The 26,253-nt window shown below is 38.3% G+C and overlaps 1 protein-coding gene across 5 annotated transcripts in view; it reads left to right on the top strand.

The window, feature by feature from the left end:
• Nucleotides 1-26,253, top strand: part of VRK1 (VRK serine/threonine kinase 1) — a 78,515-nt gene that overhangs the window by 14,651 nt on the left and 37,611 nt on the right. For 2 of the 5 annotated variants that reach the window (XM_032624730.1, XM_032624727.1), the window contains exons 2-5: nucleotides 11,014-11,130; nucleotides 12,594-12,764; nucleotides 18,224-18,388; nucleotides 23,173-23,228. In XM_032624730.1, the coding sequence (XP_032480621.1) occupies nucleotides 18,229-18,388; nucleotides 23,173-23,228 (216 nt within the window). In that variant the 5' untranslated portion in view covers nucleotides 11,014-11,130; nucleotides 12,594-12,764; nucleotides 18,224-18,228. The remainder of the gene's footprint in view (nucleotides 1-11,013; nucleotides 11,131-12,593; nucleotides 12,765-18,223; nucleotides 18,389-23,172; nucleotides 23,229-26,253) is intronic. The other 3 variants (XM_032624728.1, XM_032624729.1, XM_032624726.1) reach the window with 3 other exon arrangements.

Consider the following 26,253-nt stretch of genomic DNA (forward strand, 5'->3'; position numbering starts at 1 on the left):
CTTTTGTAGTCTCATAATGGTACTATTTTTATACATTATTTTCTTAACTATTTTTTCATATATTCTGCAGTAGTTTATCACATCAAGGTTTTGCAACTGAATTTTTGTCAACATTTTGTATTAGTAAAACAACAACTAAAAACTTTTCTGAAGAGCTTTACATCAGTTATTTATTTCATTATTTTGTCCTCTTGATCATTGGAAGTCATCCTTTTTATTTAATAGTTAGGCTGTGTATTTATAGTAACATTGAATATGTTTCTGTTTTGTCTTTTATACTCTTTTTATGACATTTACATTATTAGTCATTAAAGCAAATATTTTACCACTTTAAGACGTTTCGTTTTGCAAATGATTCTGCAGTACGCACATTCTCAGTACTTCGAAGTTAAGTAGCAAAAAAGGCATTTTTGCAAAAATTACACTTGCCATACATATTTTTTGAATCTTGGCCATGTTAACTTACCTGTCCATGGTTGTGAGGCAAGGAAAATATCCAGCACTATTGGGGTCGAGTAAGAGGGACACGGTGGTCAACTTGAAGGGCTTCATTGTCTAGTGCAAAAGAAAAAGGAGAAGAGCGGCCCTGGCACTCAGAAGCTGGTCTGGTGTCACCGCTAGACCACGCTGTTCTCCATTTAAACATAAACAATCTCACAGATTGCCTCAAAGTTTCTCTGAGGGCACGGAAAAATGAGACAGAGCACAAACAAAAGCAAGGTTGCTGCCACCCACAAAATACTTGGCCAGAATGAGTGACCGCAGCTTCTTTACCAATTACTGTTTTATCTTGGTTCTAGTCTCCCCTCAGATAAGATTTATTGAGATACCCAACATAGAATTACCCCACTTTCTAACCGCATCCAAAAGAAACTAGAGAAATTCCTGCTTCCCTAGCCCTCCCCCAAATTACCCAACCAAAGCCCAAATCCTATCATAGATTCTTTACAACATTCTCTTATGAGATGCCCCACTGTTCCTGTGGTGTGTGTTCTCCCAGTGATTTAACTACAGGTTTGTTCTTGGTGGTCTATTGCTGAAAGGCAGACACCAGAGATATGACACTTTGAGCAACTGCAATAACAAAAAATATAGGATAAAAGGTTACGTGACAATTTTAAGGTAATCAGCAAAATTCAAAGTGTGGGAAATTTTACAGGACAAATGAGAAGGGGAAGGAAAAAATATTAGAGAGGTGGCACTTGTCCATTAGAGATTCAGAGACACATCAGCCAGTTACAGTGACTAAAAAATCAACTAAGACTTTTTAAAAAAAAAAAGTTGGGGAGATTTGAACACTTATTAGGTGATATTAAGGAATTGTTAATTTTATTAGGTGTGACAATGATATATGGTGAGTGTATTTTTAAAAAGTCCCTGTTAGAAAAATTTACATATGAAATTATATGATGTTTGAGGTGAGCTTTAAACTAGTCTTGGGAGGGGCTAGTGGATTGTTTATACAGAGGAAACAAACTGGCAATGTGTGGATAATTGTTGAAACTGGGTGATGTGTACATGGGAGTTCATTATATCACATCTCTACTTTGTATGCATTTGAAAATTCCTCTAATAAGGTTTTTTTTTAGGTCATTTGTATTTCTTTTTCCATGAATTTGCCTCTCTATGTCACTTTCCCATTTTTCTGTTGGGCTTCTGTCTTTTGTTTCTTATAATTTAAAGGATTCTTGAATATGTACTGAGAAAATTAGCCTTTTGTCATAGGTCTTGTAGGTATTTTTTATTTGTCTTTTGAATTTGTTTATGGTATTTTTTAACTTGTGGAGAATTTTTGTCAAATTTATCAGTTTTCTTTAGGCCTTATGTGTTTTATTTTATGTGTTGCTTAGAAAACCCTTCTTGTTTCTGAGATTCTGCAAAGTTCTTTTGTTTTCATGCAGAATTTTTTATGTCTATAGTACTCTTCTGATTTACTTTATTTGGTCATCCTAATTTCCTTTAGAGTATTTAGAAATAGTCTTCCTTTGAGCCCTGCTGCCAGAATATATAAGGAAAGATGTTGTTCAGTAGCTATCTTGCAGAGATTTAATACTGAACACCCGGAGAATTAACCACGAGCAACGTTTGGTAGTTAATTTTGCAACCCGCCCCCCCCGCCCACAAAATAGGAGAACTAATGGGAAATCCGTCATTTACAAGATTGGCAAAGTGTGCTAAATGTTATAAAAAATATTAGCAGTATAGTTCAAAATTTCTAATTTTAGAAAAGTTCCTGTGATTGCTTTACATAAAGAAGTGTTCTGGGACTTCCCTGGTGGTGCAGTGGTTAAGAATCCGCCTGCCAGTGCAGGGGACACGGGTTCGAGCCCTGGTCCAGGAAGATCCCACATGCCGCGGAGCAACTAAGCCTGTGTGCCACAACTAGTGAGCCTGCGCTCTAGAGCCTGCAGGCCACAACTACTGAGCCCGCGTGCCTAGAGCCCTTGCTCCGCAACAAGAGAAGCCACTGCGATGAGAAGCCTGTGCACCGCAATGAAGAGTAGCCTCCGCTCATCGCAACTAGAGAAAGCCTGCACGGCAGCAACAAAGACCCAGCGCAGCCAAAAATAAATAAATTTAATTAAAAAAAAAAAAAGCGTTCCTTTCAGCTCTTTTTGTAGGGCTTATGGGTCAAGGAGCTAGGCACCCACCTCCCTTTGAGGTTGGCATCTTCAAGCTTGTTCTTCTCTTAGATTTGATGCCTTTGCCTGGGCAGAGCAGGAAGTTTTCTAAATATTTCTGTAGTGTCTTCTTCATGGTTGGTTCGTGGAGACCTGTTAGGACTCCATGGATGGATCTTTTAATCACTGCATCAAAAGTCAGAAGAAGTGCGTAGCAAAAACTTCATGACATCATTCCTTTTTGGGGGCAAGTGGTGGCAGTGAGGTATCTTGGGATTGTGTTTGAAATTGTACCATACTACATGTTCTCAGTTAAAAATTAATTCTGCAGTTAGTCTTCCTCTTTTAGAACTTTTGGAAATCATTTAAAGGAAATAAAAGTTGAAGAAGTACATTTGATACTGTATTTTAAACATTTTATTCACTATACCAAAACTTTTTATAATCTAATGTTAATCATTTTTTTAATACAGGTTTAAAAAATCTGACTAGGAAGAAATTTTTCTCCTTGAAGATATCTACTTTATTTTTCCAAGTTAGAAGTTCGAGTCTTCACCTAGTTCTTTCCAGCTTAAGTGTGAAAACATGACTAGTGTGACAATTGCTTCTAAAGATTGTATCACAGTTTGAGTTTAGCTTAAGGTTTTTCAGAAATAAATCTATGAATTGATGGGATCATTATCTCTGGAGGTTCACTTCTAAATTCTCATTGTGTTACATTTGACTCTTATTTTGTTAGTGTTACTAAGGGTACCATATAGCTGTGAATGTTTTTCATACTTTTATTGATATGGCTGGTTCTCTGAGTGAAACCAGGGGATGATTGGATGTCCCTAACAGAACTGAGTTAACCTTCCTGTGTCTCAGTTGTTTGTGTTAAATGGTATTGGTAGTAACTACTTTTATTCCTGTGGTCATCCTTATAGTTCTGTCTCAACTGTAGGATTTGTGGGGACAAATGTAAATATATGAAGAAGACCCTGTGTATTGTTGCGAAGTGGCTATAAAAACTCAAGATTCTGTATTTTATTTTTCATATGATTTCTTAGCACTAAACCAATGCATTAATCAACTTCTGATTAACTGGCTCATTTGTAAGAGGACTGTCCTTAGATGTATTGCTTTCAAATTGTTCACAATGTAATTTAGCAAAAGAGGTGATGAAGTTCTTTATTGACTGATTATCTCCTATTTGATTTTATTCTTTGACTTACTGTAGATTGGCAGGAAGCCATTTACACCAAAATATGTAATTCTTTTTTTTTAATTGATTTATTTAATTTTGGCTGCGTTGGGTCTTCGTTGCTGCATGCAGACTTTTCTCTAGTTGCGACGAGCGGGGGCCACTGTTCGTTGCGATGTGTGGGCTTCTCATTGCAGTGGCTTCTCTTGCAGAGCACGAGCTCTAGGCACACGGGCTTCAGTAGTTGTGGCACGTGGGCTCAGTAGTTGTGGCTCATGGGCTCTAGAGCGCAGGCTCAGTGGTTGTGGTGCACGGACTTAGTTGCTCCGCGGCAAGTGGGATCTTCCCGGACCAGGGCTCGAACCCATGTCCCCTGCATTGGCAGGTGGATTCTTAACCACTCTGCCACCAGGGAAGCCCTGTAATTACTTCTTAATTTCAAATAAGTTTGAAATATGGATAAATGTTTTTGGCCTGGGATATGGTGGGATGGGAAAAGGGTGTTTTTGGGGGAGGCTCCTTCTGAATCGTTCATTCACTATTTTATATTTTTTACCCAACTTCTAAAATCCTCTAATACAATAGAGTTGTATGTAATAGAGCCCTTACATTGAAAATGAATGACTTAATGAAGAAAGGAAGATGTACCAGAATACAGTTGGCCTCTGTATCTGTGCGTTCTGCATCCACAGGTTCAATCAACTGTGAATTCAGCTAACTGCAGATCAGAGATACTTGAGGGCTTCCCTGGTGGCGCAGTGGTTGAGAGTCCGCCTGCCGAAGCAGGGGACACGGGTTCGTGCCCCGGTCCGGGAAGATCCCGCATGCCGCGGAGCGGCTGGGCCCGTGAGCCATGGCCACCCTGCGCGCCTGGAGCCTGTGCTCCGCAACGGGAGAGGCCACAACAGTGAGAGGCCCGCGTACCGCAAAAAAAAAAAAAATACTTGAGAAAAAATTTCCAGAAAATTCCCCAAAGCAAGACTTGTATTTGCCACATGGACAATTATTTACATAGCATTTACATTGTGTTAGGTATTATAAGTAATCTAGATAGTATTTAAAGTATATGGAAGGATGTGCGTAGAATATATGCAAATACTGTGCCATTTTATATAAGGGACTTGAGTGGATTTTGGTATCCAAGGGGATCTGGGAACCAGTCCCCTGAGGATACTGAGGGATGACTATATCTAGACCAGTGGTCCAGTCTGTGCATCACAACTCCCTGTGCAGGATTAAAATAGAAGATGCTGGGGCTCTTGTGGAGTAGGGCCTTTACTGTTTCAGAGTTCCACTGGTAACCATGATGTATAGCCAGGATTGAGAATTACTACCTCTGACAATGGATAGTTATGTAATCGAGTTTACACTTTTGCTCTGAACTTCCAGGCACCCACTGAAAAAGGGGAAACAGGAGTTTCATAGCTCTTAATATCTTAAAAACTTGCATCACTGAAAGAGGCACTTTTTTCCCACCCTGAAACTAATAGAGTTGATGTGTACAACTGCTCACTGTCTTTAATAAATAGTTCTATCAAAGGATTCAGAAACATTCTTTACCTGGAGGGCTTTTTATTGATCCTTGTTTGAAGCTGATGGTATAATATTAAATCATAACTGTGTGATGGTGTTTTTGCATGAAGCTAAGTGCAGCTTCTTGAAGCCAAAGGTTGCATTTTGTTTGGTTTTATATTTCCAGTCCCTAGCACAGTTTCCAGCACATATTCTGGAGGTGTTTTATAAATGCCTTTGGAATAAATGAGTTCAAATGTTTAATTTCCTGGTGAACTAAATTGCCATAAAGATAGAACTTAGAAAATCTAGAATATGAGATGATTAGCATGTTTCCTAGACCATCTGTCACTAATATTGATTGTTTCTACTTGGTACTGTAGACTTGTTTTTCTGGGGGTGGGTAGCTTGTGTAAAGTTAAAAAACGTTTAAAAAACCTCTTACGTTCTTCTGTACTCCTCTTTAGCGGCTTAAAATCAGGTCAGTTTGTAAAAAATTGACATCCTTACTATTCAGTAAGGATGAATGCAGTCAGTGGTTATTCCAGTAGCAACACCATTGTAATAACTGGTAGGTGTTTCTGCCTTGCCCCCTTCCAGTCTGTTTGACGCATCAACCAGAGTGATCCTTTGAAAACCTAAGTCAGAGCATGCCACTTCTCTGCTCAGACCTTCCCGTGATTTCCCATCTGACTTAGATTCAAAGTCAGTGTCCTTACAGGGGCCTCCATGTTGGACGTGATGGCCACACCTTGCCCTTTTATGTCTCTGACACCAGCTAGTGTTCTCCCTGAGCTCATTCTCTGCCAGATGCACCAGCCACCTTGCTGCTGCTAGGACAGGCTGGGCATGTCCTGGCCTTAGGCCTTTGCACTCACTGCTCCCTCAGTGTGGGGTGCTCTTCCTCTAGATCACTGCATGGCTGACTTCACTCACTTTATTTACAGGTCTTTGCTTAAATGTCACTTTCTTGTGACGCTTTACCAGATCATCTTTTCGGTTTCATCTCTGCCCCCCCTACCCCCCACCCCCCGCCATGTCCCTGCTTTATTTTTTTCCTTTAGCACTTATTACCATTGGACGTAGCTCATGTTTTAATTTTGAAAAAATTTATCTGTCTCTCCTAAACAAAATATTAGCTCAACGAGGGCAGAGATTTTTGTCTGATTTGTTCACTGCTTTATTCCCATCTTCTAGATAGTTCCTGGCACAGAGTATGTGCTCAATAAATATTTGTTGAGTAAATGAAGCAGATACTATGACTTGTAATAATATAGAATTCTGTGGGTTTGAGTATTATTATTATTTATTATTATTTTTTGCGGTACGCGGGCCTCTCACTGTTGTGGCCTCTCCCGTTGCGGAGCACAGGCTCCGGATGCGCAGGCCCAGCGGCCATGGCTCACGGGCCCAGCCGCTCCACGGCATGTGGGATCTTCGCGGCCCAGGGCACGAACCCGTGTCCCCAGCATCGGCAGGCAGACTCTCAACCACTGCGCCACCAGGGAAGCCCTTGAGTGTTATTTTTATTTTAAATTTAAAAGGAGGCATAGAATGGTAAAAGTTTTATATTTCTTGTCAAAAAGTTGCAACCATCTACTCTAGTAGCACTACCAAATAACTTAGTTTAAGTTAAAGGGAGAATAGGGCCTAGTCCTATCCTGTACTTTTGAGAAATGGAAGTTGATCCATTATAAAACCATTCCTACCTTGAGGTGACTTTAGTGACAATGGCACTTAAGATTTTGGTAATCATGATATCAAGTTTAGCCTAAAGATGAAATGGATTTTGAGGATGGAATAATACACGTTAGCCAGAAATATAAAAAATAGTAAAAATTTTGGTGAGAAATTGGTCAGTGGGAGAATTCTTCTTGAGTGTTCAGAGTATGATTTTCATTTTGATTCATTTTGACTTCATTTTGATTTATTTGAAGGACTGTGAATTAAAATGCAAGTATAAACCCGTTCCAAATATTATGTTTGCCCTTTTGCTAAAGTCAGAGCCCTTATGGTGGCTCCCGGGGCTCCATTTGATCTGTTGCTCCCGTGTTCCCTCTCTGACTTCTCCTCCTTCTTTCCCCTTGCTCAGTCCACACCAGTCACACTGGCATCCTTACTCTTCTCTGGTTGTGGGACAGGCTCCTAACTTAGGGTCTTTGCACCACTCATCCCTCTGCCTAGGATGTCTGCCCCAGATACTCACGTGGCCTCCTTCCCATCTTTGCTCAGATCTCACCTCCTCAGTGGGGCTGACCATGACCTCTTCGTTAATACTGCACGCTGCCCCCGGTCACCTTACACTCCCTGTCCTCTATCCCCTCCCCCCAACCTGCTCTACTTTATTCCTTTTTGAAACATAGCATCTGCATTCTCTAAAATATTACCTATTCTCTAAAACTTACCCATTATGTTAGCTTTTATTATCTGTCTCTTCTAGAATATAAGTGTCAAATGGTAGGACCTTTGTTTTGTTCCTTGAAGTATAGCAAGTGCCTAGAACAAGTGCTTGGCCTGTGGCAGATTATCAATAAATGTTTGTTGAGTGAATATATGAACAAATCATTACTCTTCTTCATAAGTTCACATAATTCACAGTTAACCTTTATTTACTGCTGTGAAAACAAGTAGATTTATGTAATTAGCATGTATAAGAACAGTCTTTGAAATAATACCACTTGTATTTGTACCTCCATGTTATGAGTCAGAATTTCCTTCCTTTTTTAAGGCTGCATAATACTGTGTTGTACATCTGTGCCACATTTTGTTTATCCATTTGCCTGTGGGCGGACACCTAGGTTGCTTCCACATTTTGGTGGTTGTGAATAGTGCTGCTCTGAACATGGGTGTGCAGATATCTCTTCGACACTATCAACTCTTTTCAGTTCTGTTAGCTTAAAGGAATATTCATATCAATCAATTATATTTTTTGTATATGCCTCCATCTTAATTTTAAAGCTATTAATTTTATTTCCAGAGGGCTTAATTTTATTTAATGGCATGTTTTTATTTTATGTAATTTATTCTTATAGAATTTGTATTTTGATGTATTTGGTGTAAGACCATGTACGATGGTCTGCTTTTTTAGCATGATACAATCCTGGAAAACTATACATCAAAAAGTAGAACAAAATCCTTGAAAGAATGAGGTGTTACTGTTGTGTTTCCCAAAATACCTAGACTGTGAGTGGCCGGAAACAGTAGAGTGAAAACCAGTAGAGTGTTGTGTTGTGAAAGCAAAAGGAAAGAACGTTTCAAGAAAGAACGAATTAACAACAGTGTTGAGAACTGCTGGGTAATGAGCGGAACAAATGAGATGGTTCCTCAGGTCATCGGGTTTAGTGCCCTGAGCAAGAGTAGTTTGAGTGGGCTTGTGAAGGGAGAGTCCGGATGGAGTGAGTTGTGGGGAGGGTGAGGAGAAAGGACATGTTCATAAGTACAGGTTTGGTGCTGAAAGGGAGAAGAGAGTTAGGATGATAGTGCAGGGGGGTTAAAAAACATTTTTTTTTTCCCCCAATGGGCAAGCCATGAGCATATTTAAAAGCTGATGGGAAGGGTCTAGTTGAGGGAGATGTTGAACATTTGACAGAGGGGTTAATTAATAGTTTATGTCAGGACGTCGGAGGGGATGGGATGCAGGTGAAGAAGGAGCTGATGTTTGATGGAGGAGGAGGGCTTCCCTAAATTGTGATCACAGAAGGAGGATAGGATGGATGTAAAGTTAGGCCTGAAGTGGGTGCAGGTGGTTTGTAGGTTTGAGTCTTGGAAAGATAAAAGGAATTTCCACTTGAAGTTTGTGGCTTTTTTCTCTAAAGCAGCAGATGAGGTCATCTGTTGAGAGTTATGAGGGGGAATTACAGTTTTGAGGACAATAAATAGGGTTCAACATGGATTTCAATTGCTGGGCTTTTAAAAGGAATGGCATTATATATTAAGGATAAGGTTAGATGTCAGGTACTTGAGGAAAAGAAACTTAACCTTTCTGCTGTATAATTTTACTCATTTATTGAAATCCTACCAAGTGCAGTGTATTGTAAGACAGCTCTCTTACCTAGTGAGTTCATAAACTTAAGGGAACATTTATCAAATGCAATAAGAGGTAAGAACAGTGCTGAAGCTTCAGAGGTCATATCTGACTGCAGAAGAGCTAGATCTTACGTTTGGTAGTGTATATATGTCCGTGCCACTCTCTCACTTTGTCCCAGCTTACCCTTCCCTCTCCCCGTATCCTCAAGTCCATTCTCTAGTAGGTCTGCATCTTTATTCCCATCTTGCCCCTAGGTTCTTCATGACCATTTTTTGGGGGGAAGCAGCCACATAGCACAGGGAGATCAGCTCGGTGCTTTGTGACCACCTAGAGGGGTGGGATAGGGAGGGTGGGAGGGAGAGAGATGCAAGAGGGAAGAGATAGGAGGACATATGTATATGTATAACTGATTCACTTCGTTATAAAGCAGAAACTAACACACCCTTGTAAAGCAATTATACTCCAATAAAGATGTTTAAAAAAAAAAAGAGCTAGACCTTTGCATATGGAAAAGATTTCACCAAGTGTAGATAGGGGAGGGTGAGAAAGTGCTTTCTACTACAAAGAGTGGAGCTGAGAATATGCTGGTACCATGTTAATGGCATGGTGAAAATTATCCTTGAATCACTGTGTCTCTATACAGTTTTAAAACATCAGAGAAGCTTATGACTTTAAAGAAAATTTCATAAAAATATATGACCCCCTCAAAGGAACTTACGTGCATACCTGTTTTAGGGGAAATTTATGACTAGTCATCCAGTATGTGACAGGATTTATACAGCATTGTAATTTCCCAGTTTGGGTATGATGAATTCATAGAGCTCATTAAGTGTAAGTGGAATTATTTGATTCATTCAAGCTTTTTTCTCTCCTCAGCAGAAGATTAAAAAAAACATTCCAAACTTGAATCCAGGACTTGGAAAATGCCAGTTGTCTAAATACAGTACCATATTGTGATAAATATAGCTATTGGAATTTTAAGACTCTTTTCACAAAACTTTTAATATTCACAGCAGAACTTTTTTTGGAATGTTATCTGAAAAACAGAGGACCATTTTATTACCAGAGCTGACTATTAATTAGGGTATTGTTTCAGATATAAAAGTTGATCTGCCACTGAAATTCTATTTGAATATGTATAGTTCCAAGCTTGCTTTGTGTATTTAATAACTTCAGTACCATAATTACTCTGTTTACAATTAAATTTTGGTGAATATGCTAATATGGGATATACCAGCAAGTGATTTCAGTAAAGGGCAGTGTTGATTTGCATTTTCATGTGCTTTTCACTTGCATCTGAATTTCATTTAATATCAGTGAGAAAAGAAGTGGTCAGTTTATGTAATGGTCAGTGACGGTAAACTTTCTTTTCTTTGAAATCTCTCTGTTGGATTGGCCGTCATAACCTGCTTTGCTCCAGGTGGGCAGAAATTACGCAGAAAGATTTAATTTGGTAGAGGTTTGTGCCCTCCGTTTTATTCTTTAATAGAAATCTTAATGTAGGTATTGGTTTCATTATTAGGAGAAACCTATAATGTACTAAAGCAATTGTTTAATTCCAATGAGTATTTTAAGTTCTTTACTGAGGTAAATGTTTATGGTCATGTTATTTACTACAGTTTTTGAGCAAGGACTTCTGGTTTTAAATAATTCTCCTTTCTTCTTTTCAGAAATCCTCTGAAAAGGAACAAGGAGATTTGAGACACATCGATTTCATATTCTCTGAAACTCGGAGACTTCTTTTACTCTGAACCAGAAAATAAGAGGTGCTGCCAAGTGCAGTGAAGGTCAGGTGGGGTTGTGGGAGGATGTTGAAGGTGGCCCTCTCAGGTCTGAGACCCATCTCAGACGGAACTGGCAGCAGAGTAGGGTTCTCCAGGGGAAGTGGCCCACCCCGAGGGGCACAACCACTGGTCTTTGTTGGGAAGAACAGGAATGGGTGTTGGCAGAAAAGGGCCCTAGGACACTTGATGGCATGATGAAATGTTCTGTATCTTGATCAGGGTGGTTGGTTCTCAAGTGTGTATGCATGTGCAAACGTTTGTCAACCTGTGTATACATTTGTGCAGGTTATCAATTTATTGCTTCTTGTTTTTGCTCTGTTGGTGGTACTTGAACTAGACCCTGTAAACGTGTTTTCTTCTCCAGCACAAGGTTAGGTTAGTCAGTAGAGGGTGAGGGACAGACACTGCCAGGCAGAGTGGGGAAGGGGCTTCTCTTGCTGTTGTAGTGTGCTTTTTTTTTTTTTTCCTCTCTTAAGGTATGGATGCCAGCATGCTCTCTGTGACTTTTCTTTTGTACGCTGGTAGGCAGTATCTTGCTTCCACCAGGACCCCAGCGGGTGGATTCCTATGGACCAGCTGGCACCCTAGAGAACTCTGCCACCCGCTGGGCTGTAGCTACAGCCTTTCCAGTGAAGAGTTCATTTCTGTGTTCTCTCCCTTAACCTTGTAGATAGTATCTGCTCCCTCCCTTTTCTATTCCTTAGAGTTCTCCTTTTAGTAGTCAACCACCTTTTAGAAATTAATAGTTTTTTATATTAAGCGTTCTTGTTTAAGTTACTTGTGCATTTTCTTTTTCTCCTGATTGGACCCTGTTACAACACTTAATGTTTGTGTAATTTACCGTGTTAATTTTACATAACTGAAAAAATAGAATGAAATAAATCATAAGTGTATAACTTGATTAATTTTATTTTATTTTTTTTTAAATTTTTTTTTTGTGGTACACGGGCCTCTCACTGTTGTGGCCTCTCCCGTTGCAGAGCACAGGCTCCGGACGCGCAGGCCCAGCGGCCATGGCTCACGGGCCCAGCCGCTCCGCGGCACGCGGGATCCTCCCGGTCCGGGGCACGAACCCGCGTCCCCTGCATCGGCAGGCGGACTCTCAACCACTGCGCCACCAGGGAAGCCCAACTTGATTAATTTTAATGACGTGAACGTACAGTTCAGATATCACCGAGACTGGGGTATGGAACATGACCAGATCCCCAGAAACCTTCTTCCAACTCATAGTCATTTTCTCCTCCCAGTGGTTTCTGCTACTTGACTTCTTTCGTCACAGATTAGTGCAATGGAATCATGAGTGTCTCGTCTTGTGTCTGGCTTCTTTTTTTGAACTTAGCACTGGGAGGTTCATCTATTTTATTATGTCCATTTTCCTGTTGATGGACATGTGGGTTTCCAGTGTTTCGCTGTTTTGAGTAAAGGTGCTGTTATCCTTTTGGTGGACATGTTTTCATTTCTCTCAGGTATATACATAGAAGAGGAATTGTTGGGTCAGGTAGCAGCTGCTGCAGAACAGATTTCAGAATGGCTGAAGCACTGGCCCATGTGTGAGAACTCCACTTGCTCCACCCCCTTACCAGCGCTCAGCGCGTCAGCCTCTCGGGCTTGAGATCTTCACAACTACTAGGGGATAGGTAATTCCAATGCTGTGTAAACTCTTTATATTGTGGTAAGAGAAGAAAAACTTCAAAAGTGTTTTTATGACGTGAGCATAATATTGATATCAAAGCAAATAAATATGTTAGAAAAAAGAAAACTACAGACTAGTCTTACTTATGAATAACAATTTTGTTCCTAAGTAAAATATTCGTAAATAGAATCCAGCAGCACACTCTAAGAATCATAACCTTAATTAGGTAGTATGTTTTTTTAAAGGGTGGTTATCATGTTAAATTGCCCTGCATAACTGTGTGGTGTTCCAGCTGCATTTGTTTAAGTCTTTTGTGTCTCTGTACCTCTTAAAAGATGAGTTATTGACCAAATGCTTATTTATTAATCCACTGCCATTGCCACCCCCTTGCATCCAGCAGAAGCCAGCCTCTGAGCTGTCGGTTGTCTGTGGCCAGCCTAAGATTGTAGGGCTGGCAGAAAGGAGGCCTCCGCATCTTTTTTCCACAAGAAGCCACTTGTGCAAAGGGAGGAAGGGAGTTTCATTTAGGGGCATTTTAAAGAAAATTTTGTGTTGTAGCGGCCCCTTTCTACCAGAGCAGCAGAGTATATTTCAATGACTTCTTCACGTTCACGTGGAGTAGATAGAAGTGTGAGGGAAGTTTTAACCCAAGCATAAAGTTAGTTTCAAGTAGTAATTAGTAAACCAACATTCCATTTCATTCCATTCCAAAGAAACGTAATCTAGGACCTACATTGTACAAGTTTCTATGAACTTTTTCTGTACTTAGTTTACTTGGGTTGGTGTGATATATTTTAAGTTCCTCAAACACTTGTGAATCTCCCTAATGTGTATGGAAGGCTGACTAAAAGGAAAAAAAAGCTGGATTCCGACCTCATATCTTATACCAATATAAGTGTAGACAGATAAAAAATTTACCAAGAAATTTTATGAAACTGTAAAATAACTAAAGGAAAACATGGAGATCTTTGAAAAAAGAAATTTCACTGGGAGAGGTCTTTTAAGGATGACATAAAACCCAAAAACTAAAAATAAACAGTATTAAAAGATAAATAAATTGGAAGAAGTATTTGCAATGTAAAGAGCTAATTTCTTTAATATATATAGAATATATAAGAAGTGCCTATAAATAAAAAAGCAAAAGGCTATTAATAGTTCACAGTAAATGAAGTACAGATTTTACTTTGGAGACTTCTCTTTCTTTCTTTTTTTTTTTGGATGTGTGTGATTGGACAAGCTCGTGGAGTATGAAAAGATTTCCGGTTTTGATCCTTTGGGGATTGTTAATTATAGGAGCAGTAATTTTTTAATGTTTAAAAACCATAAAATATTTCACAATACAGAAAATCTTATTAAACAAATACAGACCGAATGAATTAGAAGGTACTTTTATAACCACCACCTATGTGAAGAGATATTACTGAGCCCACCATGTGCCCCATCCTAATCACAACTTTCTTATGCTCCCCCAAAGTAAGTTCTAGCTTTTATGGTAATCGTTTTCTTTATAGTTTTAGCACTCAGATATGCATCCCTAAACACTGTGGTTTAGATTTGCCAGATTTTGTTAGATATGTTGTTTTTAAGTCTGTTTTTTTTGCGGTACGCAGGCCTCTCACTGTCGTGGCCTCTCCCGTTGCGTAGCGCAGGCTCCGGACGTGCAGGCTCAGCAGCCATGGCTCACGGGCCCAGCCGCTCCGCGGCACTTGGGATGCTCCCGGACCGGGGCACGAACCCGTGTCCCCTGCATCGGCAGGCGGACTCTCAACCACTGCGCCACCAGGGAAGCCCTGTTTGAAGTCTTTTTAAATCTAGTTTTCTTCTCCCTCATCTCTTTTCCCCCCTTTATTTGTTGAAGAAATGGTGTTATATGCACTGTAGGGCTTCCCGCAGTTAGGATTTTGCCGATTGCATTCCTGTGTTAGTTTATCATATTCTTCTGTTCCCTTCATATCCAGTGACTTGATAGGCTAAATCATACTCAGGGTCTGTTTATTTTTTATTTCTTATTTCGCAGGATTACTTTATGGGTAGTGGCGTGTTTTTTTTATCAGGAGGCATATAATGTCTGGATATCTCATATTTTGATGTTAGTAGCTATCATTGCTCAATGTCTGGATCCATTAATGCATTAGGAGGTGGAATTAGTGTTAAGCTAAAACCATTCTTATTCACTTATTAGCTGAAATTTTTCTATAAGGAGAAATTTCTCTTCATCTTCTATTTGGTTACCCAGTGGTACAATTCATGTAAGAAAGAAAGGATAGATGCTGGATTCTTTCCCTTTATTTACTGGTTTTCAAAATTGAGGGGTTTCCTGTTATCCTCTAGAGATGACCACTTAAGTTTTCTTACTATTATGAACTCTTGGTTTTACCCATTTTGTGTGTTTCAGTCCATTATCGTTATATTTATTGACTCAAATTGGCTCATCTTTGGTAGTGGGAACATCTTTCAAGTTGACTCCTTAGACATATTTGACATAACTCTAGTAGTTTTTGATAGCTTCCTTGACATCTAGAAATGACGAGGTGTTCCAGGTTTATCCTGTACATTTCCAGCTCCAGACCTGGAATCAGTCATTTCTTCAAGGAACCTGGTTTCTTTTAACAGGAAATGGTATTTCAGGAATACCGTTTGTGTACTAGGGATGCTCATTGCTACTGGGTTGTTTATTGTTTCTAAGCTTTTTTTTGTGAATGGGGCTAGGAAATACAAAGGTGTGTGTGTGTATGTATATACTTTCTGTAAAAGATAAAAGTACCTTCTGAATTAAAAAAATACTTCCAAATATAATCCTACCTCTTCTTTCAGCTGCGTCCTTTTTCTTCCATATTTGAATCCTGATTTTTAAGGACACAGTGATGATAGAATTAAAACATCACATAATTATTCATTTGCGTTATTCCACATCTGTGACCACAATAGCTGTAGTTGACAAAACTAAGTATCACCACAATATGATTACTGGAAAGTTGATTTTTTTTTGCATGTTTTCCCATTTTTTGCGATTGTACTATGTCCACATTGTCAGAACATATACCCATTATCTATTCTAGCCTCTCCTTTATAACCCTTGTTGAAACTCAGTTCTACAAATAAGTATTTACTGCTCACTGTCAGCTCTTATAGTGGCTTTTCTTTAGTGATTTTAGATATCTGAGGCTTGTTCTCTAGTAGATTCTTATTCCCTTTTCCTACTTCCGTGTTGATAACACCTTGAAGTCTTTAGATTTGAAATTTAACTGAGTATAGACTCTTTGGTTCAGGTTCTCTTTCCTTGAGTCTTAAGTATGTTACTTCCTTTTTTTTTTCTGGCATAAAATGTCGCTGTCAAAGTGATGACAATATGATTTTGCTTTCCTTATAAACTATCGTTTTTTGGCCTGCATGCACAAAGAATATTTTCTTTTACTATGAAGTTCAGTAATTTTACTAGACTAGGCTGCATCTTAGTGTTGGTCATTCTGGGTTGATTAGTATGTGGTGTGATCTTTCACTTTGGGGTTTCACTTTTTTTTTTTTGCAAGTTCAGGAAAGTCTTTTTGAATTAAAGCATTTAAACTGTCTTAATAAGGAAGATAGTTCCTTCTTACAATAAGGAACTCATCAAATAGGACATTACTCTGATGATTTGATAAAGCTGGATAAAATTTAGAAGGCATTCATTTTAGTATTTGGAAGTACTGTGTGGCTTAGTTATTTCTTTTACTCAATCTACTGTAGCTCTAAAAGTCACCTTTTTTGGTGTTTTGAGTCTGGGCTGTCATGGTTACAACTGAAATTCCATTCAGGAAAGTTTTATAATGATTACAAACATATTAAGAGAATTAGTTGATATGAAGAAATAACGGACACACTCATTTTGAAGATTCTTTTGTTAACTTAGAGAAGATTTAGACAATGAAGATGCATCAGTATTCTGTAGGAAAAAGTTAAATTTAAAAATCCCCAATAAATTAATAAAGAGCATTTGCATAAATGGAGTCTCTGTATGTGGAGTGATATGGGTGGATATTTGCTAACAAAATTTCCAATCTAATGTAGTACGTATGTATTTAGAATATCTAGGCTCAAAACCAAACTACTTATGTAAATTGTCGGATCTTAACAGACATCTTTCAGCTGAATAGCCATTTCAAATGTTGCAGACTACCTTACAACTCCTATCACCCTCTTTACTGTATCTCTAATACAGTTTTAGGGAACTATAGGATCCTAAAAACTATTTGTTTTAAATCTTTTTCAATTAATAGATTAAAATAGATTAATCTGAGAGTTTGAAATCACACACACCACACATACACACAGTCTGGTTCATGCTTTCTTTTCTTCAGTCTTAAGTGTGTTACTTCCTTTTTTTCTGGGCCACTGAGTTCATACCCTTGCCCAAGAACTTGGCCCTTACTCTACAGCTTGCTAGCCTTGCTGGTCACCATTCCTGACCCACCCTTCCTTCACTCAGTGAAGTAAGTTTTGTCTAAGGGCACTTAAAGCCCAGAGAGAAGTGACTTGATCAAGATCACCCCAAACTGACCTCACACCTACACTCGAATCTAGGTCTTTTCGTCATAGACCTGTGCTCTTTTCGCGGTAAAACACTGCTGTCCATGAATGCTATGCTAAGCTTGTCTGTTAGTAAGTAAATAGGAATTCATCTCCAAAAGGATAGTTGGTGAGAGGGGAAACATACAAATGCTGGATATCACCAGCTTTGCCTTTTCTGTGAACCCAAATGACTAAACAGCCGTAATTTCTCCTGGTCACTCCTTCATTATGGTGACTTTTGTAATTGTGGGTCATGTTGGTGAGGCTTTGGAGCCAGGGAATCCTCAGTGCAGATTTCTATTGTTCGGCCACTTAGTAGGTATATGACCTTGGACAGGTTGCTTAACTTGGCTGAGCCTTAATTTTGTCATCTGTAAAATGGGGATGATAATGTAATCTTCATGGAGTTGTGAGGATGGATGGAAGCCTATGTGTAAAGCATCTACTATCTTGCCATAAATACTCTTTCCCTTTCCTCAAATGTTAACTGTCTTGTGTTTTCAGTGTCTACTGTGTTCTTATGCCATCAACATTGACCTTTGTAAACTCCTCATTGCATTTGTATAGAGTATGCATTCTAATTGGATGTACCTTTCCCCCTCAGCTTCATAGAGCAATTCTTTTGTTGTTGCTAAATAGCATTTTTAGTCATAGATGATATTATACCACTGGAACTTTAAATATTTTCTTGAAAGTAATTGCATGGATCATTTTATTTATTGCTTCCTCTCCTAAGTTAAGAGATAATCAAAAGGATTGAGCACGTATAAATTAGAATTAACAGATGTCCTTTATTTAAGTTTTGGAGTAAGTAGGAATTTGAATAGCATCTTTGTTGCACAGAAGCTTTCCTTAGTGAAAAGGTTTTTAGCACTTCTAGGATTATAATGAATGTTGCTTTGTTTTGTATTATAGTGAAAATGCCTCGTGTAAAAGCAGCTCAGGCTGGAAGACAGGGCCCTGCAAAGAGACGTCTTGCAGAACATTTTGCAGCCGGGGAGATAATCACGGACATGAACAAAAAGGAATGGAAACTAGGATCATCCATTGGCCAAGGTGGCTTTGGTTGTATATATCTTGGTAAGTGTATGACTACTTCTAATTGTCAGTCCGAAGATGTATATGCTTTGTTATCAAAATATTGATAGTTTCTTAGTTGCAAACTTTTACAGGATGTTTCTAATAATCTACAGTCAACAAAATATTGTATAATTAGGCAAAAATGCATCTGTGACCTGGGAGTGGAGAAGACAGTTGATTTAATCACAGTAGAAACAGGATAAAATATCTGTAATATTGTCATTAGTGAGCATATGGCTTTAGATTTTTAAGATATTCTATATAACATTCATCTCCTTTGAGACCCAAAGAAAGCCATACCTTTCTTTCCCCACCTCCACCCAATTAGGATGTATTCCCTTTGTTTTGGTTTAATTTGGAGATTTTCAGATCTTTAATAGGTATGGATTTACCTTTTCTTTTTATGCAACCCTAATAGTCATCATAGTGGAATTTAGGAGAATGACCTAGAAGTTGCATATTAGGCCTGAAATGTGCTATTTAATTAGCATACTTACCCTGAAATCTGGGGGGGACCCATTGTGGAACCCTGGGATTCTGTAAGTTAACTAATTGGTTGATTTAAAAAATATTTTACGTGATTGCTTCTAAAGCTGTCTGCTCCACCAGGAATATTAGTAGTGACACAGTGCATTTCATAATTGCTTTTGATATTTCTTTCTAACTTTTCCGTTATATATTCTTACTCCACCTCTCATCTTGATTTAATTATTTGATTTCTGCCATGCGGTTTATAAAATTTTATTTTTAGCAGTGAACGCTTTTTTATTTTCAAGCAACATCTTAACTCAGAATACTAATATTAATACTAGATTAGCGTCATGTGAAAACTTATTAGAGCTGTACATTTTCGGGTCCCACCCCAGACCTGCAAATCCCCACCTGTAGGAAATGTGATTGAACAAGCCCTCCAGGGGATTCAAATGCCTGGGAAAGTTTGAGAACCACTGACATAGATGAAAGAGCAGCAGCTCTTACTCAAGAGGTGTCTGACTCAACCGGGACCAATAGGCTGTAGTTGGTTAGCTGCAGTCTCTAGAGGTATGTTCATGAAACATAGTTTAAAAACCAGCGCTTTACTGTATTTTATAATCTCTCTAGGCTAGTGGCACCTGTCTTTGGGGAAATAGTTGTAGATTCTTTAGTTTTGTTTGGAACCAAACCTATTCCAGTGAACAAGGCTATCTGACTTAAGCCGAAAGCCCTCATAAATCATGAAAGGTTAGGGCTATATTAGCCAGGTATATATTTTTGACCTTGTGATTTAGAGATGGCAGATAATATAAGCTCTCCCTACCACAGAATGTGTGGACTTAGGACATCCTATATTAGGGATGGGAACTTGTCTTAAAGCAAGCAAATTCTTCATTTTGTATTATTAGTTAGTTTGCTTTTGTAACCTTTGGCAAATTTGCAACTTGCTTTGCATGTGTGCTAGCTGTTTTATTTGTGTTTGTATTTATCATCAGAAAGTGCCACCTAATAATATTTTTTAAATCTAATGGTTTGACAAATTTCTGTGGCAGAACTTTGCTTTTTGAAAACTGGATCGATCAACCTGGAGAAGGCATTTGCTTTAATACTGCTGCCTCCACTTTATCTCTCTGTGCCCACTGACACCAAAACAGCCACATTCAAGATCATCAGCAATTTCTAATGATAATTTTCTGCTAAAACGTTACTTCTGAATTTTGTTTAGATACTTTCTGCAGCATTTGATACTGTTCATCTTTCTTTCACATAAAAGTTGCTTCCATTGCCTTTCATGATAACATACTTTCACCTCTCTTTTTCTCCTACCTCTCTGGCTATGCTAAGTCATCTTGGTAAGTACTTCTGTGTTCTCCAGCTTTCCTTCCTTGGCTCACTTTTCCTTCTGTCTAGTCTCTCCGAGTGATCTCATCGAGTCTCTTGGCTTCTGTTACTGTCTCTTTACTGCTGATTTCCAGATCTTTTATCTGTGGCTAAGGACGTGATCCCCTGAGTCCAAGCCCATAGCCAGTGAGTGGCCTATAAGGAATCTCTATTTGGATGACCCACAGGCATGTCTAAAATTTATATCATCCTCTTTCATCTCGTGATTCTCTTATGATCAGGAGAGGAGTATCTGAATGAATGACACCCCTCAAGCCAGACTGGGAAGGCATTCTCAAGTATTGCTTCACTCGTGTTCCCAGTACTTCATCTGGTCCTGTTGCTTTAACTGTCTGACTTCTCAGATCCATTGATTTCTCTCTATCTCTGCTGATAACTGCCTTAGTGCAGGTCATTTTCATGTCTTGTCTGGATTCTCACTATGGCTGTGAATTTTCTCTGCTCAGCCTTGCCCCCTTGCATCCTATTATTCACGCTGTGGCTTGGGTGATCTAGTCTATTTAAACTTCTTTAATGGCTCCCCAGTGCCCTTAGGATAAAGCATCAAACTTTGAGAATGGCATACCAGACCCTTCATGTAGTTCGGTCCCTATGTAACTTTTCTCTTCATCCCTTTTATTTCCTCAAAAATCTGTTCTTTGACTATCATGCTGCCCTTTGCCTCTTGCTCTTTGTGTGTGATTCTTCTTTTGCTTCATTTTTCCAAAGCTGAGCTTAGGGCAGGTGCTATCTGTGTATAATACCCCTCTGTTAACCCTTTCATAGTACTTTCCATGCTGCCCTGAAATTACTTTTCTTTCTTCCAGAATAAACATGTCCTCCTTGGCAGTGAGACAGTTCTTCTTATTGTTTTCCTAGTGCCTGGCATACTTTGCAGTATGTGTTGTTTGAATGAACTATTGAACTTCCCTTTTCCCCCTTTTCTCATTCGAATTGTGCAGTATTATTGGGATGCTATACTTATTTTAATATTTTGTGCACTAAATGCTGATTTTAAAAAACTTAACCTTGCTTTATTATTAATTCAGTATCTAAGTGATGTGTTCCTTGGGGCTGTTCCTTAAGGAGCTCAGACTTATTCATTTGCCCATTTAGCCATTTTTATGACTTGGTGTTCCCTTTGTAGTCTGAAGTATTTTAGCTTCAGCCTTTTCACAATACTGCTGCTTCCCAGCTGATTGGTGGTTTCTTGGTTTCCTTTGCCTGTCCCTCTTCATCTCTTCAGCTTCTAATGTGAGAATGCCTTAGGGCTCAGTCCTAGGATTTCTTCTTTTCTCTGTCTGCGCTCATTCCCTAGGGGTTCTTCCATTTTCATGGCTTTAAATGAATAGCATTTCTATCTTGATGACTCTCAAATTTCTTTCTCCAACTTGGACCACTTTTCTGAACTTAAGACTTGTATGTCAGCTGCCTATTTAACACCTGAACTTGGATGTTTAATAAGCATCTCAAACTTAAGGCACCCCAAAGCACCAGCTCCTCCTGCAATTTTCTCTGTCTTAGTAAGTAGCAACTTTTTCTTTCCAGTTGCTCAGGCCAAAAACTTGGAGTCATCCTTATCTCTTTTTTCCCCTCTTATCCTCTATAACTAATTCATGAGCAAATCTTGTTGGCTCTTCTTTAAAAATACATCCACAATCTGACCACTTATCACCGCCTTGTCTGCTACCACTCTGGTTCAAGCCACCACCATTTCTCACCCAGAGTGTTGTAGTAGCCTAACTGATCTCCCTGCTTCTGCCCTTGCCCTCCACCCTCCATTCTCCACAAAGCCGCCTGGAGAATTCTTTAGAAAATCAAAGTCTGAGCTTACCATTCCTCTCTTAAAACCTTCCAGTGACTCGCCATCTCATTCATAGCAACAGCTTTAGGTCACCTATCCATTTCATTGTATTTGTTCTCTGCTGCTTTTCTGATCTCTGACCCCTGTTACTTTCCACCTCACTTACTCTTCTCCAGCTACATCAGGGCCTTTGTGCTGGTCGGCCTGGAATGTTCTCGCAGATATTTACGTGGCTTATTCCCTCACAGTCTTCAGACCAGTGCTTCAGTGACACCCTGTCAGTGAGGTTTCTCTTACTAACTTGCAACACTCTCTACCTTCCCTTCCTGCTTAATTTTTCCTCTCTAGCACTTACTCCCATCAAACATACTTTATATTTTAATTGTTGTCTGTGTCCTACCACTGAAATGTTAGTTTCATAAGAGTAGAGATTGTTTTTTCCTGTTTACTGCTAAATCCATTTCCTAGAAACTGGCATGTAGTAGGTATCTGGTAAAAAATATGTGTTTAATGAATATGGGCAACCTTATATTCCTAACTCAGCATTTCAGGGCAACTGTGCTTCTTTATTTGCATGAAGTAAAATGATACCACATTAAAATTATTCTGGATGGCAGTTCAAAGTTCTCGTGCCAGTATCCTGAACTGTTGATCTTGATGAATTTTTTTCTCCCAAACGAATGTTTTTTAGAGCTTTAGCTCCCTCTTTTCTTACCTTCCTAATGCTCCTTCTTAAAAGGATTCCCTAGTTTGTTAAATTTAAGAAATTGTATCAGTCATCATCCTTTTGGGAATTCACAGCATACATTAGCATATCAAAGGCCATGAGTACTTTTGAATTAAAGAAGTCTTTAACTCAGTTTTTCATACTTAATTGATGATCATGTTGAAGACAGCAATTGTAAGATGCCTTCCAATTTCAGACATGTTAAATCGTGAAAAAAAGTTTTAAAATTGATGAAATACACAGTAATGATATCCTGAGACACACATTTGGGAGCTGAAATTTATTCTATTAAGAGGTTATAGATACACAGATCTAAATACTAATAAAGGGTTAGTAACAGGCTATTTATAATAATGCTACTTCTTGTTCTGATATTACATATGTCACTTTTTCAAACAGCTGATATGAATTCTTCAAAATCGGTGGGCAGCGATGCACCCTGTGTTGTAAAAGTGGTAAGGAAATATTTCAGCTGATTGTTTTCTTTGCTGTTGATTTAGTTGTAGTATTTATTTTGTAAAACATTCTTTTTGATAACTAGAATTAACTAAACCATAAGTTACTACATTTTTAGTAATGTTTCATAAATATTAAATGAGACACAAAAGTAGCTTTATAGTTTTAAATAATTTGAGTTCAAAAATTCTCTCCCCTCTCTTTTGAGTTAGAGTGGCACTAGTATCTGTGGAAAAAAAATGAATGAAAGCCTGGAGTTTTGCAGATGTGGAATAAAAATATTCAGCTCATTCTTTTTATTTCAGCTATATTTACAACAGATGAGATGCTTTTTATATTTATATCCTGCAAGACTGTACTACTTTAATGAAATTTTATTGTATTTTATCTTGCATTTGCTTCTGAACTTACATTTGGTCAATTTTTTCTTTTTATTTCCAATTATCTTTCCTCCCCTTTCATTTTAGTAAATGAAATTATTTATTTGTGGTCACTTTGAAACTCCTTTTTGCTATACTGACGTTGAAATTAGTTTGTAACGAGTGAAGGTAGACAGTATCCTGTCTAACGTAGGCATACTCTGAATAGCCAGGTCAATTTATACATTGGTGCACTAAATATTTTAACTACTATTTAAACATTTTAATGTTTTTTAACTACTATTTTTAGTAGTTAATTTAACTACTATTATTTTGTAGGCATTTTAACTACTATTTTTTTGTTAGGATGCAAGGTAGTATGCATCTTTTTGCTTGCCAACATTTGTAAGTCCCCTCTTTCAAAGTTCTTTAGTACATGTGAAGAACATGTTTTTGTTAAATAGAAGAGGTAACAGGGTCTGTTATTTGGGCAAATTACCACATACGTCCCCTCACCCTGCTTTATTTTCCTAAAGGCTACAGACTTTCGAATTAGAATCACCCCAAGGTCTTTTGGTTTGATTTGTTTTATTTTACTCTCTTTTTAAAAAAGAGTATATTTGATCTCTTACGAGTTAATAACTCTTTTGGGCCTGAATTGTTTTAGTGATTGTTTTCACCAACTTTTTATGCAGGCATAATTTTTCCAAGGAAATAAATAAACACAATTTGAATACTTTTGACAAATGCATATACCTGTATACCCCAACCCCTATTAAAATACAGAGCATTTCCATCATCCCCAAACTACTACTTTTGTCTTTTTCTGGTCAAACCCCTAATTTCCCACACCCTTGGAGGAAACCGTTTGTCTGAGGTTTTTTTATGTTTTTTTTGTTTTTGTTTTTGTTCTGCTGTGGATTAGTTACTCCTGTTCTAGAATGTCATATAAATGGTATTTATACAGTACATTACTGTTTTGTCTCTGATTACTTACATTCAACATAGTGTATTGAAGGCTCATTTATATTGTTGGCATTTCAATTGCTTGGTCAGTTCTACTGCTCAGTAATATATCATAGCCATACTAGAGTTTGTTTTCCATCTCCTGTTGATAGACACGTGGATTGTTTCCAGTTTTTGGCTGTTATGAATAGAGCTTCTATAAACATTCTTGTACAAGTATTTTTGTTTTTCTTGGATCAATACCTTATAAATTTATAAGAAGTACCAGACAGATTTCCAAAGTGGTTTTTACCATTTTACAAAACGTATGAGAGTTCTGGGTGCTCCGTGTTCCCCTCAACACTTGGAGCTGTCGGGTGTGTTTGTTTTAGCCATGATATCAGAAGTGCAGTAGTGTCTCATAGTTTTAGTTTATATTTACTTAATGACTGATTTTGAGCACTTTTTAATCATGCTTATTGGCCATTCATATATTTTCCTTTGTGGAGTGCCTCTTCAGTCTTTTGTGGCCAACCCCCCCCCCCCCTTTTTTTTTTAATAACTAGGTTGTTTTGCTTTTCATAATTTGGTAGTAAGAGAGTTGTTCTGGATACAAGTTCTTTCTTAGATTTATATGTTGTAAATCTTTTCTCCCAGTTTGTAGTTTGCCTGTTTACTTTCTGAATACTTTTTCTGCATCTACTGAGGTGGATCATAGGATGTTCTTCCTTTATTCTGTTAATGTGGCAGTTATATTGATTGATAGCAGTGAACTAACTTTGTATTCTTAACATACACTCCACTTAGTTATGATGTATTATGCTTTTTACATAATGCTGGAATTGATTTGCTAATATTTTGTTAAGGATTTTTATTTTTTGTTCATGAGGGATATTGGTCTTTAGTTTTTTTCTAATATTCTGAAGATTAAAACATTTCTCATCTCATTGTTTGGTGCTGGTGTCAGGGTTTATGGTGCACTGGGTTTGGTCTCCCCTTCTGGCCACACAGCATCGTAAGTGTCCTGTCATGGGGCTCACTTAGCTTGTTTCCTGTCTTTAGAAGTCACAGTCCTATACTGCCTATTTTGTCTAATGTATGAGAATAGTAATTTCCTATATTTTGTCCAATTTTTGTATTTGTTTACAGTAGGAGGGCTAATTGGATGCCGGCTATTCCGCATGCCTGTAGGTAGAAGTAACGCTGGTAACTTTAGGGGGGGCGGGTTATTGGTTTGTTTCTCCTGCTATTTCACTTTTCTTCATGCCTTTTCATGAAGTAGTGAATAACATTCCTTTTGAAATATTTAGTTTGCTGCTATATCAGAGGAACAAAAGTTCTTACTACTAAATTGGGTCATTTGCATGGAATATTATCTGCATTTGTCTTTGATATGACAATATTAAAATATTAAAATCTATGGGTAAGATTAGTTTCTTTTTAGGATCTTTAAATAGTGTCCATTGTGAGGAGAAAGCAAGTCCCCTTATGACTTCTCACCTTCATGAGGTTCAGAAAACGCAGTTCCCTCTGACCACGCGGCAGCTTCTTCCCCTGCACGGTCATTTCTGTGTCGCGGAAGGAAAGTGTGCCTGAGCCGTGCCTCATAGGTGGGCCTGCTGTGTCACCATGTCTTTTTTCTTCTATATAACCTGAGCTTCTTTAAATTGTGTTCTATTTTAGAATGACAATATTCTTCTTCATTATGAGTAATCCTAAG

The sequence above is a fragment of the Phocoena sinus genome, chromosome 2, assembly GCF_008692025.1.
Source record: "Phocoena sinus isolate mPhoSin1 chromosome 2, mPhoSin1.pri, whole genome shotgun sequence".
In the NCBI taxonomy this organism is placed as follows: Eukaryota; Metazoa; Chordata; class Mammalia; order Artiodactyla; family Phocoenidae; genus Phocoena; species Phocoena sinus.